This window comes from Condylura cristata, unplaced genomic scaffold, assembly GCF_000260355.1.
Source record: "Condylura cristata isolate star-nosed mole 26May11 unplaced genomic scaffold, ConCri1.0 scaffold00003, whole genome shotgun sequence".
NCBI lineage: Eukaryota > Metazoa > Chordata > Mammalia > Eulipotyphla > Talpidae > Condylura > Condylura cristata.
The window spans coordinates 51,850,232-51,869,693 of NW_004567104.1; the positions used below are offsets into that span (position 1 = coordinate 51,850,232).

The 19,462-nt window shown below is 34.2% G+C and overlaps 1 protein-coding gene across 1 annotated transcript in view; it reads right to left on the reverse strand.

The window, feature by feature from the left end:
- The window catches only part of EPHA3 (EPH receptor A3), a 281,424-nt gene that overhangs the window by 200,313 nt on the left and 61,649 nt on the right, over positions 1-19,462 (reverse strand). The window contains exon 3 of the mRNA XM_004675278.2: positions 2,801-3,461. Coding sequence (XP_004675335.1) covers positions 2,801-3,461 — 661 coding nt within the window. The remainder of the gene's footprint in view (positions 1-2,800; positions 3,462-19,462) is intronic.

A 19,462-nucleotide genomic window follows, 5' to 3' on the forward strand; every position in this document is an offset into this window, starting at 1 on the left:
AAGAGTCACACAACATTTTTTTTTTATTAAAAAAACAAATGGAACAAAACACCACAAGAAATACATGGAGCTATCTTTTCATCTATATCTTTTCTAAATATTACCACTCTTCTGTAAACCTGAATTAAAGTATTGCTGCTAAACCGGTGATTACTCAAAACCATAGAAAACTTTCCTAACTAGTTTACAAGTTTATCAAAAAACAAAAATTAAAAAGGAAACTATAACAACCACAGTTCATGCCAACACCATCACTGACAAAAACAATCAAAATTCCAAGCATCAAGATATATTGTCTATTGTCTACACTATCACAGACACCATGCTGTAGAATAAATGGGTTGAAATTGAATTTTTAAGACAAAGAATTTTAAAGCCACAACTGAAAAATTAAAACAAGACTATATCAAAATAAAATTTAGTCAGATTAAATTTCCTACATGTAAATCAGAATGAAGTAGAGAGTAGAAAACCCTGACACATTATCTAATAACCTCAATACATATATATATATATATGTGTGTGTGTGTGTGTGTGTGTGTGTGTGTGTGTGTGTATATATTTTTTTTTTTTTGTTATGAGACACAAGGTATCCAAAACTTGCCTAATAATACCAAGAAATATCAAGATATAACTTGAGGGCTATGCCCTACATTTAAATTATATCACTAAAACAAACAAACAAAAACATTTAAGTTCCATTCATACCCTATTTTATGCACCATATTGAATTCTAACATAACTATTTTTTACCTTGAAGAACTTTTACTTAGAGGAATTTTCTATTTATGTATATGGCTCTTCTATTCTAAAGCCAGTATTTTTTAACACTGAGAGAGCAAGTCTGTGATATTATAGGAATGTCATCTCAAGGAGTTACTGTGGATATCCTTTATCAGGATAAGTGATGAGTCACAAGAATATAAAACTTTAGCATAAACGTTCTTTCTAGGAGTAAGTGTGATATAGTGTGCTACCGACTAGCATTGCCCTTTAAAAAGTGGCTCAGTAAATTTCAATTAGGATGAATTGAAAACATGGCAATTCTGATTTTATTGTGAATTTTCCTAAATATAATTTAATGAGTATTATTTTGTTTTACTAAAATGTGCCTTTAACATACAGGTATATAAATATAAGCTAATTATTTATATATTTAATTTCCATTAGCAATATGTTCTATTAACTTCACTGGCATTTATTTTTCTACTTCTTATAACTTAATAAGCTATAAACACAATATAAAATTTAAATATAATTATTTAATGATTGGGTTTTGTACTCAACTGAATATTTTATAAGTTAATGTTGTGCACAAATTGATGAAAATAATATTAAAATGAAGACACATCTATAACTCTCCTGAGGTGGTATCAGAGACACTGGTTCAGTAAAAGACAAAATTAGAGGAATTTGCAACAATGGACTATTTCTTAATTGCTCCTAAGGTAGCCTTTTTGTTATTATTTTATTTCAAACAAATTTTGAGGTAATACATATGACAAAGAGACCATAGTGATAAAATAAGTGCAATACAAAAGCTATTGAACTTTCTATCCACTCAAGTATATAATGAAGTAGTAACTAGTACATCACTTCAATTTAGGATGTTCAAAGTCATATTTAGGAATAGTATTTTGATGGTACTTGCCAAGGATCTAAATAACACGGAGAACTATGAGGCTAGACTGTACCATTTGCTCACATTTAAATTTTTTTGCTATAGATGGCATCGATGGTTAACAACAAAATGCTATCATCTGTTCAGATTGTGAGAAAAGTCAACATGTGTATAAAAATATCTGATGGCCCTAAAACTTACTGAATGAGCATGAGTGTCGTACCAACCCAACACCTTTGGCAGAATATAACTGAAAACAAATTCAGACTCTAGAGTTTCAAAGTTAAGTAATTAAGCTTTTTACATATTTACATATTTGAAATTTTAATGATAATTTCGGTGTGTTTTGAAGCACAAATTTTTGCCTAATGCTAACTAACAAATTTTGGTATTGAGTGGAAATCTTCATTTGACATAACATTTTTTAAAAATGAACTTTCAGTTGATTTTACTTCAAATGTACAAATATTTTTAAAGAAAATGAACTTGATGGTAAAGGGTTAGTTCTCAGATTCTATAATAAAGGTTCAAAATGAATTCCACAAAAGTTGTGGTAAAGATGATCTTCTGAGCAGCCAAAGGTCTAACACATGAATCAAATTAAAAATTAAGAAAAAAAAATTCTCTATACATCAACACTGAAGGGCCAATACACTGTTTTAAAGGTAATACTTACAAAAGCATTGATGATTTACAAGTAAACACATGTTTGAAACACAAATGTCTCTGAAAACTATTTGCCAGTTAATGAAATAAGTAATGCTGTGAGATAGATGAGCACAAACAAAAATCAATGTAATATCTAATTCTGCGAGAATTAGATTAGTTGAGTCCCAAAATTAATTCTATTTTCGTGCAGAAAGACAGAGATATTGTTTCTTTTTCTTTTACTTGATCAAAACAACCACAGTTATTAGGATCATGGACAATTTTTAAAAGGCATATGTAACACCTGTAGTCAAGTGTGGGACTGCACTGCATAATCCGATGCTTTTATACTGTTGCAACACACAACACACCTAATGGGATAATTTTAGTCTCATACATGCAAATTGTTTATTTGGAGGCATGTTTGCTATAAACTTACTCTGTTCAAACTGGGTTTATTTATTTCAATTACTCTATGATAAACTCCCAGGCAAACAATAGCACTTGGTGGAAAATAGAGAAAACTCCTACCTTGGCACATGAAACCTCTTTCTTCATAGCCAGCATTGCATGAGCACTTGCCAATGGGCACAAGCCATTCACCTTCTGTACTGCAATACATCTTGGGAGGATCTTCCTCTTTGGAATTGTTAACACAAGAACCTCTAACCTCCACCAAAGATTGGGAATCCATAGGTACTGTGTCTGGAAACATAGCCAGATTCTTCACTGTAAAAGGGCACTTTTTGAAATATACCCTTACAGACACCAAGGCAACACATGCACCAACATCTTGAAAAGCCAAATAAAATCCTTTTTTGTTGACAGGACCTACTTCTCTAATCTCAGTGTTGAGTTTAAGAATGCGGTCCCCAAGATCCATTTGAGTAAAGCTTTCGTCAGCTGCAATGGTGTCAATTTTTGTAAACTGATGTTCTCGGAATTTGACCCCATGATCATCATCAGACTCCATATAGTACAAGTTGAAAGTCTCCTTACAAGTTCCCAAAACCAGTGGAATGCTATTGCAGTCCCGTAGCGTGAACTTGAGTTCCACATAGATCTTCTGAGCTGAGTTCCTGGGTATCCAGTTTGTCCTCAGCCAATTGTTTTGGCTATGATCCATGACATTACACACTTGGTAAGTCCTGATAGGTGTATAATGTTCATCAACACCACTTATCTCTTCCCACTGGAGAATCAAAGAGGAAAAAAGAAAAGAAGCAGAATTAATGAGTTAAGCATAATGATCAGTAATGAATGTAAGGTGAGGTTGTCATGATATCATCACAGAAAATTCAAAATAATTAAGATCTTTATAGAATATACTCTTGTTTGTTTATATTATTGACACAATTCTGAGTTCATTGATATGGATTACTTACAATTTTGATAAACATATTTGAATTGCATTGCATTTTATAGGGCTTTTCAAGGAAAAGTCACTTAACGATTGAGTCTAGTAAAATATTCCAATATCAAATCCAAACTCAGTTATCTCCAATAACATTATTATGAATTGGAAATTTCTTTGCATATTAGTTTAGATTTTTTCGTGGGTTTTGGTCTGGTATTTAAAGTGAGAATAAAAAAATACTCTTAAAATAAATCTTTATAAATCTTTCTCCAATTTTGGTCACATTTTCAAAAATCAATTTAGGGAAAAACAAGGAAAATTGAAATGATGTCATTACCATGTATCTTCATGAATAATTTTTTAACTAACTCATTTCAATAAATATATGTTAAGAAATTATGAAAGACAATTAGAAGTAAAAATAAAAATGTACAATTCTGTTCCTCCCCTTTCCATAAACAGAAGGTATAAATGCACATTTACATTCTTAGTATTTTTCAACCACATAGAATTTTAAGGAAGCAAAATATACATGGTAATTTGGACTTTTCTTGTTATAGTAGCAGATAAGGTTACCTCAATATGACCTTTTACACTGAACAAACAAAAAGCCTCCAGACTTTTATACAGTGAGGCACTACTTTCTGTGATCCTTAGAGCAGGTTGTGAGACGTTTTTTATTTGTTTATTTATGTTAAAGATTTTATTTATTTTTTGTAGAAGAACCGAGGTGTAGAACCAGAGGTTTAAGGGAGGGCTGTAGAGGATTCACCAGAGAGAGTGGAGAGCAGAATAGGCAGACCTATGAAATCGGTACTGAGGGGAGTAGCCAGTGAAACAGAAAGGTCTGCTGTGCTACATGTTATAAAGAGGAGCTCTTTGCTGGGGATGTAACGCGGGCGTTTGGCTGCAGTGGGTACCATACGGGTTAGTGGAAGCACTGAGCAGTAAGCATGAGGCCACCGTGGAGGCTCCTGTGAGAAGTTTTAAGTTAGTACTTTATTTTTCGTTATCACTTACAACTCTCTATTACTTGATCTTCTGCTATTACTCCTGTTTGTGCCCTTTCTTTCTACCATACCCAACGTTGTCTACTGCTGCTAGGAAAGTACATCTTTTGCCATGTGATTCTTCAATTCAGAAACTAATACCTATACCTATGTAACAACTTTGGAACTCTTTAACTTGTTATGCGTGTTTCTTTTAAACACTGATCCCAAACTATTATTTATATTTTAAAAGTCTGAATTGAGATTAAGGAATTTTATGTTTTAGTTAAGCAAATTCTAGGCAATTATCAAAATGAACTCTGTTTCCAAAAGACATGTTGGATCTTCTGAACTTTATGTTTTTATTTATGAAATAAGCGCCACAGGACTGTGCTCTTTTGTCCTGGATGCTTTCTGTAATAACACATTTCTTTCATGATACACATTAAAGGTCATTTAGATTGTTTCTTAGGCCTTTGCTAAATTTCAGACTTCTTCATATCCACATTCATATGCAGCATACTTGAACTTTGGGCATTTTGGGAGATACATAAAAGTTGTATTTTTTATATATGTGTTGTAGACTACTGAATGTATAATTTTTCTTAGAGGATATATTTACTTCTGTAAGTACATTTAAAAAAAAATCTTGTCAAGCTCATTATAAATGTGTTTCTAAGTTTTTCTCCATTAAAGGAATTATTTTCATGATAATGGAAAATTTTGAACACTTTTTAACTAAAGTAATGACATTTAAAAGTTAGCTCTTTTTTCGATTTGTTTTTATTATAAACATGAGTTGCAAAGCACAACCTTAATGTCAAAGATAAAATGTTCATTAATTAAATTGACAATACAAGCAAAAATATTTTTATTTTACCTTTGAACCTCATAGAGGAAATAAACATAATTTATGTCAGAATTTTTAATTATCAAAATCAATTTCTTTTTTTATAAATAAAATTTTAAAAAGAATTATTCCTTTATTGTAATATTTGTATTAATTTTGTGTAGAATAGCTGGGATTTAGGCTTCACAATTCTTTTTCTTTTAAGATTTTTTTATTTACTTTTTTAATATCTACTTACATTATTACTCATTAAACAGCTATGTTTACCTCCCCCCTTCTCCCCCCCTCGCCCAAAACTAGATGATTGGCTCAAGACCATGTGGTATATACACACAATGGAATACTATTCAGCGATCAGATGATAAACTCATGTCATTCACAGCAACATGGATGGGGCTGGAAAGGATTATGCTCAGTCAAATAAGTCAGAACGAAAAAGAAAAATATCGAATGATTTCACTTATAGGAGGAATTTAAAAGAACCAAATATGACAGGGGAAAATAAAAGTATGTTGTTACTACAATATAAAGTAGTAACAAGTAGTAACACAACACAACAAAACCAGACAATTATAAAGATTTATTTATGTATGTATACAGAACTGGGGTACAGGCCAGAGGTGCGGGGGCAGAGAGAGGATTCACCAGAGACAGAGTGGGAAACAGAACAGGCAAATTGACAAAGTATGCTGCTGAGAGGAACACCAGGACAGACAGGACAGGTCTGCTGTGCCATATGGGTCACCTCCTGGGCCAATGATCAAACCTGTGCTGAAGCAGCTGCCACTTGGTAGTGTTGTGTTTTAACCCATTGCACCACCAGGGAGTGCCCTCAAAATCAATTTCTGAACACTCTCCAGTGTGAGAAAATATTTTAATAGTCCTAATTTTTCCTTGGGGGGAAAAATCCTCCCCCCAAAATAAAAGCAATTAAACAAGAGCCATTATTTATTTTAATAATCTTGATAAGTCAGGGTTAGAATATGAAAGGCACTCTTTCTAGAGGTAAATTTGTTTGCTTCATTGTCACACTCATCCTGCAACAAAGTAAAACATAAGGACTATTTAGAAAAATCTAGACCTAAATATACAACATATATTTATATTTTAGCATAAGAAAATATTCACATCATACTTTTAATAATCACCATTTTCAAATACCTACTCTATAAATATATTTTATAGGTGTTATTGTTATTTCAAAACTTGAGTGCTTTTATAAAACTTTTCAAAATGGCTCAAAGCAAACAAGCAATTACCATTAATTTATATGAAAAAACGTGAGCATTCCCAGACCCCAAACATAACCTACCAAATTATACCAAATAACACACAGATCTTAAAATAACACCTAACATATAGAAAAAAACTGAGTGATCTTACATATACCAGCCTGTGAGTTCCCAGGGAAGTTGCTGCCGATACCACTCTCCTATTGGGTTGGAAGCTGCCAAATATGCTGAAAGCTACTTTTATTTTCCACCTTTGTGTAAAAGCAAACCCCCCTTTTTTTTCGTAAAAGCAAAAAAAAAACCCTTTTTTTAGGTTCATGAAAACAGGTATTAGTATAGATCTTTTCTAAAAAAAAAAAACTGTCTTAAAGTGACCTCTTAAAAAGCAAGAGATAAATTGCACAGAGTTTTTAAGGAGTTCTTAAGTGTATACACACTCTTGCATATCTACAAGAGTCTCAGTTCTGAAGATTTTCAGTGATGCATCAATAATAGTAATGTGACATTCAAAGCAAAATTAATGTGTAAGTTTAACATCAGAAAAAGTGAACAAAGATGTACTGGTGTTAGTATTGTGTGGAATCTTCTCTATATGGCAATGTGAAAAAGTAGAAACACTACCAACAATAAACGTGTCTTTGTACATTTTAAAGAAAGTTGTATCATAGACATTATTATTTAAAAATAAGATAATCGATAAGACTATACAGGTCAATAATTCTTTATTGGAATAGATAGGACTTTATAGTTCAGCTGATTAATCAGCAGCAATTTTCTTATGCTATGAGCATTTTTCTAGCATCAAACACATATTCATAGTTTGATGTAAAATGTGATTTTAATTATAGAGATTTCACTGTAGATTAACATTTTTCTCACAATTCTAATTTGGCAAGCTATCACAAGTCCTTGAATGCAGAGGTATAAAGTGTGAGAAGATAATGCAAACAGCACTTGCATGCTTTACACATAAAAGGTTGCAAAGAGCAATTATCGCTTCATTAATTTATAATGAAAACCAAATTGCCTGTAAGTGATGGTGGCTTGCCATCTCAGACCACATGCAAAAACAGCAAGTCTCTAACTGGAACATTCGCTGAAGCTGACAGACAGCAGAAATAAATTCTCTAAAGGAACACTTTCTCAACAAAAGCACCAACACCAGTTATCATCAACTAAATCTGCTGTACACCTGAAATCTGTATGTAACTGTAAACCAATGTCATGCCAATAAAATATTTTTAAAACTTCTGTTGTGACATGTCCACCATATAAATTTAAGTGTACCTTAAGAACAAATATGTAAGATTCATAAATTGTTAGAAGGAATATATTTTCATTGTGAATATCCCAAAGCAGACATGAAAAATAAATTATGTGAGGGACAAATAGAGTTAAATGGTGGTACAAATAATCATAGCTTCATTTTCTGAATCCTTAGACCTAAACTCTCTGCAAGAGGTACTGGCAATATGTCTTCTGCAGAGGGAAACTGAAGTCCAGACAGAATGCAAGCCCTCTCTAAGACTCAGTCTTCAAAATCAACCATCCCAATATTCAGTTAGTTTTCTAGGTTCTTATTCTGAGCTTTTATTATTAGAGGATAGATTTCAGAGCTAATTTCTTGCTTTTTCTTTTCCCAGACACCACGAATGTTCAAAATCCACCCATCCACATGTCCTCACCTTAATAAAGTCATTCCCAGTGGCATAACCACAATGAACTTTGCCATCATTGGAAGATAGTGCAAGGTAACAGTGGGTGCTGTGTTTATACTTGAGGTTGCATATTTTCTTGCCACTGAGTCAAGCATGCATTCTTGGGAAGAACATATACTTAAAAAAAAAAAAAAAAAAAAAAAGATTGAGGCCCTCCCTGGTGGCGCAGCGGGTTAAAGCACTGAGAATCTAAAGCCGCTTCCACATGACTTCAATTCCCGCCTGCCCCAGAGGTGACCACATGGTGTGGCAGACCTCTTCTGACCAGCCCGCTGCTCCCCTCAGCAGTGTATTTCGTCAATCTGCCTGTTCTGTTCCCCACTCTGTCTCTGGTGAAGCCTCTCACCGCCCCTGAGCCTCTGGCTTGTACCCCAGTTCTGTATGCACAAATAAATAAATCTTTAAAAAAAAAAGGATTGATTTACTTATTTATGCATATAGAAATGCATAAATGCATATAGAACATATACTTTCTTTAAAAAAAAAGATTTATTTATTTATTTATGCATACAGAAATGAGGTACAGGTCAGAAGTTCAGGGGCGGTGAGAGGATTCACCAGACAGAGTGGGGAGCAGAACAGGCCGACTGAGAATTACACTGCTGAGGGGAGCAGCAGGCGGGTCAGGAGAGGTCTGTTGTGCCATGTGGGTCACTTCCAGGGCAGGATCGAACTCATGCTGAAGTGGCTTTAGCTTCTTAGCGCTGTGCTTTAACCTGCTGCACCACCAGGGAGGGTCCAGAACATATACTTTTAATAATTAAGAGGCATTTATCCAAATGACTACCATTTTGATAAACTCCAATTAGATTCAAAGATTTATATTCATTTTTGTAATTAACTACTCTCTTGAATACATTTTTCAGCTACTTATTCATAGAACATAAGGAGAAAATCTTCATGTTTCTTTAGCATAACTTATCCTTTAGTGCATAGGCTGACATAATTTGGGAACTATTAAGAAAGTATTTCCTCTAGAAAAAGCTCGAGGTTTGGGGAACCTGCACCTCCTCTCAGCCCTTCCTCTGGATTATTTTTCTTACACAATGCGTCATATATGCCCATGACGTTTGCACCTATGGATAAATGTCCCTTATCCCTGACCATAGTCTGCCTATTTATCTTATACTAATATTTCTATATTCTGACTCAACATTACATCAAAGGTTTCTAATTTATTTTACTTGTTTGTTTTAGTGATTGCTTTTGAATGTCATTTAAGAACAAGTCCATGTTTTAAATTGTCTGGGTGGGACTAACATATCCCCTAAGAGAGAACCAATGTCCTTTCCGTCAACTGGATTACTGACTTTTGCTCTCTACTTGACTGGATGCCATCTTCCAATACTAGCATCCAAGATCTGAAGTTCAAGTGACTTCAGGTAGCCCCGTCCCTGTTCTGTGTTCTGTGTGCTCAATCCTCTTCCTGCTTCCTGAATCCTCATTTGCTAAGTTCCGACATGCCTTGTATGAAAGCTCGCCTACATAACCTCTTCTACCTACAAGAACTGTAAGGTAGTGTAACAAACAAAGCAAATCTAATCATGGCGCTCGATTTCTCATCTGGTGGTAAATGTAAAACATGGGAATTACAAAAAGATGTAACAGCTTGTGTGGGAGGGCTACTTTCAATTACATATTTCTCCTGGTATAAGCTCAAGACAACTGGTTTTTGACGCACTTACTAGTTTTTATAGTTTGCAATATTTTCAGTTTTTCACTGCGATTGTGTTGATTTATGATTTTTTAAAAAGATGTCTCTATAGTAGCAGTGTTGTTCAATTCTACATGGATTGACTAAATATTTCTATATATAACATTTATTTTCGAAACTGTGGATCATAAAAAAAGTGAAATATGTTATTTTCATCTAGAAGTTGATTCTGGAGGGAGAATTATCATGTCACATAAGGCAGATATGATATGCCTCTACTTGGGTTTCTACAAGGAGCTTTGGGGAAAGGGAAAAGTTACTAGTGTAAGGAAAATTCTGGAAAAACATTAATACAGAAGAAATGGGAGGGTAGTAAGGCTAGAACTTGTACAAGGTGAAAAGATAGCATACTAGGTGTAGAGAAAAATGAGAGCAAACAGGAAGGTATGTGAGGATAAAAGCTGTTTAAGGAATTGGATCCAGAATGACCTAGGAAATAGGTCAGTGAGTAGTACACATGAGGGCAGTTACTTGGAGATGAAAGGTCTGGGTCAATTTTGACAATATCACCTGACATGTCTCTTTCATTTGCTACAGTGAGGAACTACTGAAGAGAGGCAGTTAGCTTTGCACTGTGAGTTGAGTCTCCAAGGAAAAGAAAAAAGGAGGATTTCAGAGAGACCACTGCAAAGATCTAGAAGTGAAGTTAAAAGGTGACTTCTGCTGAATGATTATAATGTTGAACTTGTCCCAAAATACAGATGCATCTAAGTGTGCAGAGAGTTAACACAGATTATTATACTAGAATTTTGATTACTAAAACTGTTTTCAGAGCCCTCCCTCGTGGTACAGTGGGTTGAAGCACAACATTATGAAGCTACCACAGTCATTGCAGTGCAAGTTGGATCCCCTGCCAGGGAGGTGACCCACGCGGTGTGGCAGACTTCTCCTAACCTGCCTGCTGCTCCCCTCTAATATGTATTTGAGTACATCTGCTTGTTTTGGTCCCCACTTTGTCTCTGGTGAATCCTCTCACCTCCCATACCTCTGGCCTATACCCCCACAGTTCTGAATGCATAGATGAAAGATCTTTAAAAAATAAAAAAAAAAAGTTTTTCATATAAATGTCTATTTGTCTTAAATGATAGCAAGCATCAACAGAAAAAAAAAAAACAAATTAGATATATGCATGCAACAAAGTTATTTTTCCCTTGTAAAACTATGTTCTTATTAGACTATGTATATTTCCTTTCAAGAACATTCTATTTTTATTAATAAGTAAATAATATGTGTCAAGCTTTATGCCCATAATGCAGTAAGGGAAAGAAATAAGGCATACTGTCTTATGTTGCATCAACTTTTCTATCCATTGTGATTTTATAAAGACATATTAATTATTATTTCTTCTTTCATTATTTAACGGGTCCCTGATTTGGATCATCTTCCCCTCCCACACATGTAGCCCTGTATCTACAAGTATTGTGCAGAGATTTACTAAAATTATCATGCACTGTGTCTTGTCAAATGTTAAAAATATTTACCTAACAAAGCACAGAAGTGTGCTTTTTAGCAAAATAAAGGTCTGGATTTCAAAAATCTAGTAACTATCCAATACTCTGGATAGTTATGTATCATTGAGTAACTCTAATTGACTAACCATAATACCCATTTCATGTTCATAAGCATTTATAAAAGTGTAAAAAAAGAAAGAAGTCAATTTTTAGAAACTATCAATATATTTATAATAAAGATTTTTAGAAGAGAAAAACATGGATAAGAAGTCTAGAAGATGAGAGGGTAGCAATGAAAAAAATTCAAAATTTTTGAAAAAAAATATGAAGACTAATCATTAAAGTAAATATCTAGTCAGAGAAATCAACTTGCAACACACAGGATATGATAAGCATAAAAGAGACCATACTTAAATTCAACATGGTTAAAATTTTTATTAAACTGCTAATTTGAATATATTTTACCAGTGAGGGAAAAGATGTCAATATCAAGGAGAAGATAGGGAAAGTATGATGTGCATTATTGAGGTTTTATTTTAATAGTAAACATTTCTATTTATTATTAAAGAGATTCATATTTGCAAATGTGTTATTTTAAAACAATTGCAACCATGAAGCATGCCACTGTCTGAAAATTACCTAAGCCAAGAGACAGTCAATACAGTTAAAAGTCATTTCGTGGACCATGCATTTATTCTATAAATGTTGGAAAAATAAACATCCATCAGAAGTTTTCTCATTCTGTACTGAAATGTTTACATATAGTGACAAGATTTTATGTTTTATAGAATAAATTTCTCTTATATATTAGGGAGCAGGACAATGAAACTATCATGTTACCGATTCTTGGAAAAATGTTCAATATAAAATTGCCAGTAAATAGATAATTTTAGAATTCAGTACATAAATGCTTGAAAATAATGGGAGACAGTTTCATGCACACTGGCTTAACTTGTCTAGACTGAAAACTGTGCTAAGATGGACATTTACAGAATTATTACAAATGGCCAACTATTTAGAAATTAATGCATGCCAGTGACAGCAGTACATTTCATATCAGTTGTGAGATTCATGTAATTTCCTGCTATGATAATGGGTCACAGTCACAGTAATTCATAGCAATTTACGATTTACCTGTGGAGCTCTCACAGTGAAGGAAATGAAATTAACTCATGTCACTGAGGAACATATGCTAAATTTTACAGATCTTCAGATAACATTTTTTTTTAATGTATAAGCATAATTCCTCAAATGATTTCCCTGAAATGTAAGCTGCTCTCTAGGACCAATTCTGAAGCTACAGAAGCAGCTTCTTCTATGATTCCTCCCACAAGCATAGCAGCTTGGCTTCCAAGTTACATTTTTAGCCCTTTGTCCACTGATAACCCTAAGGAACCCAGATTAAGGGTTCAAACACTAACACAGTGAGAACCTAATCCTGCTAAAACGGATTTAAAATAAATTGATTTAACTTAATTTGTACATCCTTAAAATAGGGAAAATAACAGTAAATACTTTCTGGAGTTATGAGCAAAAGCTATTTCCACTTTGAATAGCTATAGCATTTTGTGGCACTTTGAAACCAGGCACTGCTGTTACTACTAATCTGCAAAAGCTAGATTAACTGAGGATGTCATTGGAATTCATCGATTTTTTTTCCTTATAAAATGACAGGAATACATTTTAAATTCCAAATCCCATGTTTCCAATTTTTTAAATTTTATTTTCTTCACATTTATTTAAAGTCTCCTCACCATAACCTGAAAAATGTAGCTGGTTTTATTGTTGTAGAAAACCAGATAAGGAAGTCAAATATAGTAACTAATATGGTGGTATGTGTTGAGAAGAGGCAATCAACTGGGCGAGAAAAAGAGGAGAGTTGATACTTAGAGGGAGGAAGGAGCCATTTTAAAAGACATGCCCAGGGAGACCACACCAAAAAGATTTTTAAATAAAGACCTAAAAAGATGATGTGGCCTGGCTGAGGAAGACTTCATGAAGCTGTGCAGATATTGATATGAAGAAAGAACATTCAAGCAGAGAAGCACCAAGTCCTGAGCTTACCTGGAGCATAAAGCTACCAGCAGTGGACTATAACTGGCCTAGTGTAGGACAGGGAGGAAAACCAGTGGCTGGAAGAGTTTCCAGACAAATTGGAATCTGTAGCAAAGACTGACAAGACTCACCTTTTTGTAGGTTCACTCTCACTGACAGAAGGAGAAATGTGAAATGAGAGAAGTGAACATTTTTCAACAGTTAAGAGATTCAAATCAAGATCAAATTTAAGGACATTAATGTGACGAGTGTATTGGAGGAGGAAGACAAAGCTGTGGATCCGAGTTACTGCAGTTGGTTAAGGGAGGGGTTGTGGAAACATCTTTGTTTTGCTCTCCTTATTGATTCTGAGCATCCAGCGAAGTTCGATTTACTCAGTGAATGCAAATGACTTGATTAATTTTTGACTGAGAGTGATATTTCAGGGTAGGAACTAACACTTGGCATTGATGGATATTTGGTTTGAGAAAAGTACAAACCTGAAAAAAGACTCTGAGGTTTTCACCTAATGTTTTATAATCACACTGACATTTTCTGCAGAATTTTCTCTAACAGGCTTTTTTGGCAAAGCATGGTTTTATCCTTGCAAGAACCCTTTGCAACAGTTGCTATTATCAAATAACTCCAGAGATGGGACCAATGAAACTTGGTAATAAGTTTCAACTACTCATGCGAAATCAGTTACTTGGTAAATGGAGAAGCAAGGATTCAAACCATAATTCTTCAATTATAAAGTATTTCTCACTATCACTCATCTGTCTCAATAACTTGGGAATAGTATCATTAGCAATAAGAGGCAATTTACATGGGAAGACTTCCATGAGAAAGAGGATCAATTTTGTTTAATATAGGCAGAGTCAAATGTGAGAACTGAAACTTAAAGACATTTTTAGAAAGTGGACAAATCATCCAGAAGTCAGGGAGAAATACAGGCATTAGAATAAAAATTCCAATGTTGTGTTGTATTATTAAAGCTTTGGAAATGAGTAAAATGATTGAAATAAAAAAATATAGATATAAAAAAAGAGTTCAGAAACTCTTTTGGAATGCTTATGTTTCAAATTAGAAAGAAAAGGAAGAGTTCATGTAAGAAATGCCCTGTCAAAGCAAAATATAATGAGATATTCCCTACATTGAAAATATTTTTCAAGTCAAGTTTGGCAAAAACTGCCAGTAGTGGAGAATTTAGAGTGGAAAACAAGAGAAAACACTGTCAGAGACTCAGGGAAAGAATGTTAAGACATTTGTGTATGGAAATATTTTAATATAACATGCAAATAATCCAAAGAAGACTGAACTGGTATGCAGAAGGGTATTGGTGACTATAAAGAATGTTGCCATTTTTCCAAAATTTTGTGAAACAAAGGAAGGAAAAGCAGAGTAAATGTAGAAGAAATAATTGTAGTAATTTTACTGAATAATGACATTATTAAAACAAAATTAATTCAGTGGTTCTAAAGGGACACTGCCTGAAATAGTGCATTTTATCTCATAAAGTAGCTTTAGGACTTTCTTTACAGATGAAGGTCACATTCAGAGAGATAGAGATATATAGTCTCTGGTCTCCCTGGTGACACAGGGGTTAAAATTTTAGTGCTATCAGTCTGTCCCCAGCTACTGTATCAGAAGTTTGATACCCAGCCAGTGAGCTGACCCACATCAATTGGGCCCTCCCTAGTGGTGTAATGGGTTAAAGCACAGCACTAAGAAGCTAAAACCACTTCAGCATGAGATTTATCTCTGCCTGCCCCAGAGGTGACCACATGGTGCTACAGATCTCTCCTGACCCACCCGCTGCTCCCGTCAGCAGTGTACTTCATCAGTTGGCCTTCCCCACTCTGTCTCTGGTGAATCCTCTCACTGCCCCTGCATCTCTGGCTTGTACCCCAGTTCTGTATGCATAAATAAATAAATCTTTAAAAAATAAAAATGCTAGTAAAGGTCCAACCTGGACCAAGACCCATATCATAGTGTGACTCCTATATTAGAGCCAAGATTCCATACTGTTGCTGCAATTGGTTATATTCTGACCTGTCAATACTACATATGAAACTTTAACTAGCAGTTCCACACAGTTACAGGTAAAGGTTGGTGGATTTAATACAAAGATTGACAGTATTGTTGGATTTTCAGCTGAAACCTGCCCCTCATTGAAATCCATTTTATAGGCATATCAATTTATATACTTTATACTAGGTTTCAAATGCTTTGAGATGTTGATATTTTTTAAAGAAAATCCACATTTCTGAAAGAATGTGAGAATGGGCTTACTATTTCAATTGTGAGAAAGATTCAAATTTATTTTCTTCAGAAATTACTTTAAACATGTGCTAAGCTGCCTTTAACTTATTTAAAATTTATTAAACTAGTATATTCTTGGCAAAGTACCTGATCTAGATGAACTTGAAACACCCATTGCAGACTTATGTTCAATCACTTCTGAACTACTTCTGGAAGGGGCTGTTATGACCCAGACACCATTGAGTGTGGATTTGGAGAGACAGAAAAAAATAACAAGGAACAAAGCTCCAAGTTCCATGAAACTCGTTTTGATAAATAACAAAAAAAAACAAACAAACAAACAAAAAAACTAGGATCAAGAACTGATCAATGGTTATAATCAAAGTCCATGTATTTGATGAAGAAAACACTCCTTCAAAATGGGCTGGATTAAATGCAAGAGAACAGGCTTGGGGAAGGGATATGAGGCCTTACAAATATATAAGTTGCTCATGCCTTCATTACCATTCCCACAAACACAGCAAAAGCCCTTGTCTTCATTACCTGCTTAAATTTAGCACAGCAAGCCTGGATTTGGAAATTTAATGTAGTACTTGTCAATATGTAAGTTGTGAGGTTGACTAAGAAAAAAAAAAAAACTATAGAGAAAAGATTTTGAGTGAGTTCTGAAGTAAGGCATTCATTAGAGATCAAGAAAATTGGGGGAATTTAGAAAAAGTGTTTACCAGGGCCCTCCCTGGTGGCGCAACGACTTAGGATGCAACACTGCAAGCTAGCTGTACCCGCTTCAGTGCAAGTTTGATTCCCGGCCTCGAGGTGACCCACATGGCGCAGCAGACCTCTCCTGACCCACCTGCTGCTCTCCTCAGCAGTGTACTTTGGCAATCTACCTGTTCTGCTCCCCACTCTGTCTCTAGTGAAGCCTCTCACCACCCCTGCACCTCTGCTTGTACCTAAATTCTGTATGCATAAATTTTTAAAATCTTAAAAAAAAAAAAAAACTATCAGCAGAGCAAGATAACCACAAAACTTTTGCTTTCACATCAAATGAAGAAAATATTTTTGGAAAGAAAAGTTGAGTTAATGATAAATTTTGCCAAATGTTCTTACTAGATAAGGAGTTCAAAGGTTGAGGACATTTTATTACTTACTTTTATTCTTTTATTACTATTTTTTCTATCTGGATATGCTTCATCTATTTGTGTCTTCAACATCATATTGTGAAGGTATTATGTATGAGTACTAAAGGGGAAGTTATAAAGAATCATCTTTATTTATATTAATTAAAACATTAATTTTTCTAACTGAAAGTATTTAATTAAAAGAGAAGTGAAAACAAAATGCCATGTATTAGATTGTTTTCTTTTTTTATAGAATAATGTGCTCTGTTTATTATTGTCCATTAACATATAACATTCTTTTAAGTTGCTTGGTCTATTTAAGTATATTTAGAATTGTCAAAGAAACAAAGAGATGCTAAGGTTGTTTTTGGTATTAATTATATAGTAGATTTCTTTTCCAGCAAGTCAAGGGAGCTGTTACATTATACCTAGGCCCAGTCCTCCAGCTGATGCTACAGGTCCAGACCTATGTCTTGGCCAATTATTTCAGAGCAGTATCTACATGACAAGGTTGCACTTAATTTATACTTTTCTGCACATGTAAGTACATACATACATATAATATCTGTCAATAACTATTTTCCTTGAAATTTCCCAGCTATTCTAAGAATACTTTCATAATACATAGTCAATCAAGAAAGGTAATATTTTTTAGAATATCAGAAGGTAAGGCCAAGACTATCATTTGATCTAATTAACATATATTTCATATGTACTTTTTTGTAAATGTTCAAGCCCTTTTATTAACATTTATTGCATGTCAGAGTCAATGTATTTAAAATATTATATTGATGTGATAATATTAGGGGACTTTCTATAATAATTTAATAAAAGTAGGGTATGCATGTGAAAATAAAAAATGCAAATATCCTGAAAAAGAGAATTTATCTTATAAAGTAAGAAACTAAACTGTACACTATTGTTTTGTTGAATACACTTTTATGATTTATATAATTTGGAAAAATGTTTAATTTTATTAGAAGCAGAAAAATAAACAGGACAGCTATACTTTTGCTTGGCATAACTTAGTGTTCCACAAAATGGGCACATAGTAAATGAAAGATTAAAAACATAGTTCAGGTAACAAAAAAAATTCATCATATTTAACAAACAGGTGCATAACATATCACTTCCTTGGCTTAACAAGCCTTTGAAATATAATAGCCCTACACAATGGAATTTCCCATAGAATTCCCTATTCACAACACATTTTGCTATTGTCATTTACCAAAACACTGGGTGTCTGTGGAACCAGCATTGCTTGACTGAATGAAACTGTAAAAGGCACCAGCTGGCTGTATTCAAAATGGCACTTTTCCAGGTCTCAAATGTCTTATTTATATACAATGGAATTTTGCCAGCTGTTTAATATTTAGGGCTAATAAATGTAATTGGCAGTATTACACAAGCACAACTAACAAAATATCAGAAAATACTTCTCAAAGTGAAGTGTAGCTTGTTCTCATTTCTCATAATTGAATTTGTGATGGTGGAAAATGAGTTTAAGCAGTTTTTCTTTTGAAATAATAATAATTAAAAAAAAAAGTAAACTAAACTGTAGGTGAGTTGTATGCCTACCATCTGGTCTACATTTTATGAATCCAGGGCATATATCGATAGGTAAGGCTTGCACTATTATATGGATGAATATAGTTATTTAGACAGATCCCTGAGTTTTTTAACCAGGTAAATGTTATTACCTTGAGGTAATAACTTCTTGAGGTAGTCACAATCTAGGGTCAAATGCATTAATATCTCATAAAAATATAGTGAGATTTTAGCAAGAGAGACACTATGAAAAGTATAGTCACGTCAATAACTGAGTTAGAATATACTGTTCTGATTCAGGTTTCCATTTCTATAAACTAATATTAACCAAATATCTTGATGGAAGGAGGGAACAAAGAGGACTTTCTTGCAAATAAAATAGGCAGTTTCCGGCCCTCCCTGGTGATGCAGCGGGTTAAAGCACCGCACTGAGAAGCTAAAGCCACTTCTGCATGAGTTCGATCCCCGCCTGCCCCGGAGGTGACCACATGGTGTGGCAGACCTTTCCTGACCCACCCGCTGCTCCCCTCAGCAGTGTGCTTCGTCCATCTGCCTGTTCTGCTCCCCACTCTGTCTCTGGTGAAGCCTCTCACTGCCCCTGAGCCTCTGGCCTGTACCCCAGGTCTGTATGTACAAATAAATAAATCTTAAAAAAAAAAAAAAAGGCAGTTTCTATGTGCTCTACACTCGATTGACAAAAAAGCGCTCTAAAAATACAACATTTGAAAATGCAACAGGAATTCTACTATGAAATCAACATTTCACCTAAATCATGCTGCTCCTCCTTGGAGATCACTGTGTCTCTAAATGTCATGGTCTTATTGAACATAGAGGGTTCATTTGTGTACTAGTTTGAGGGTGTGAACCCAAATTCCCTGAGAGGAAATAGAGTGGGAAGACAGGGCTGTGGTAATTAT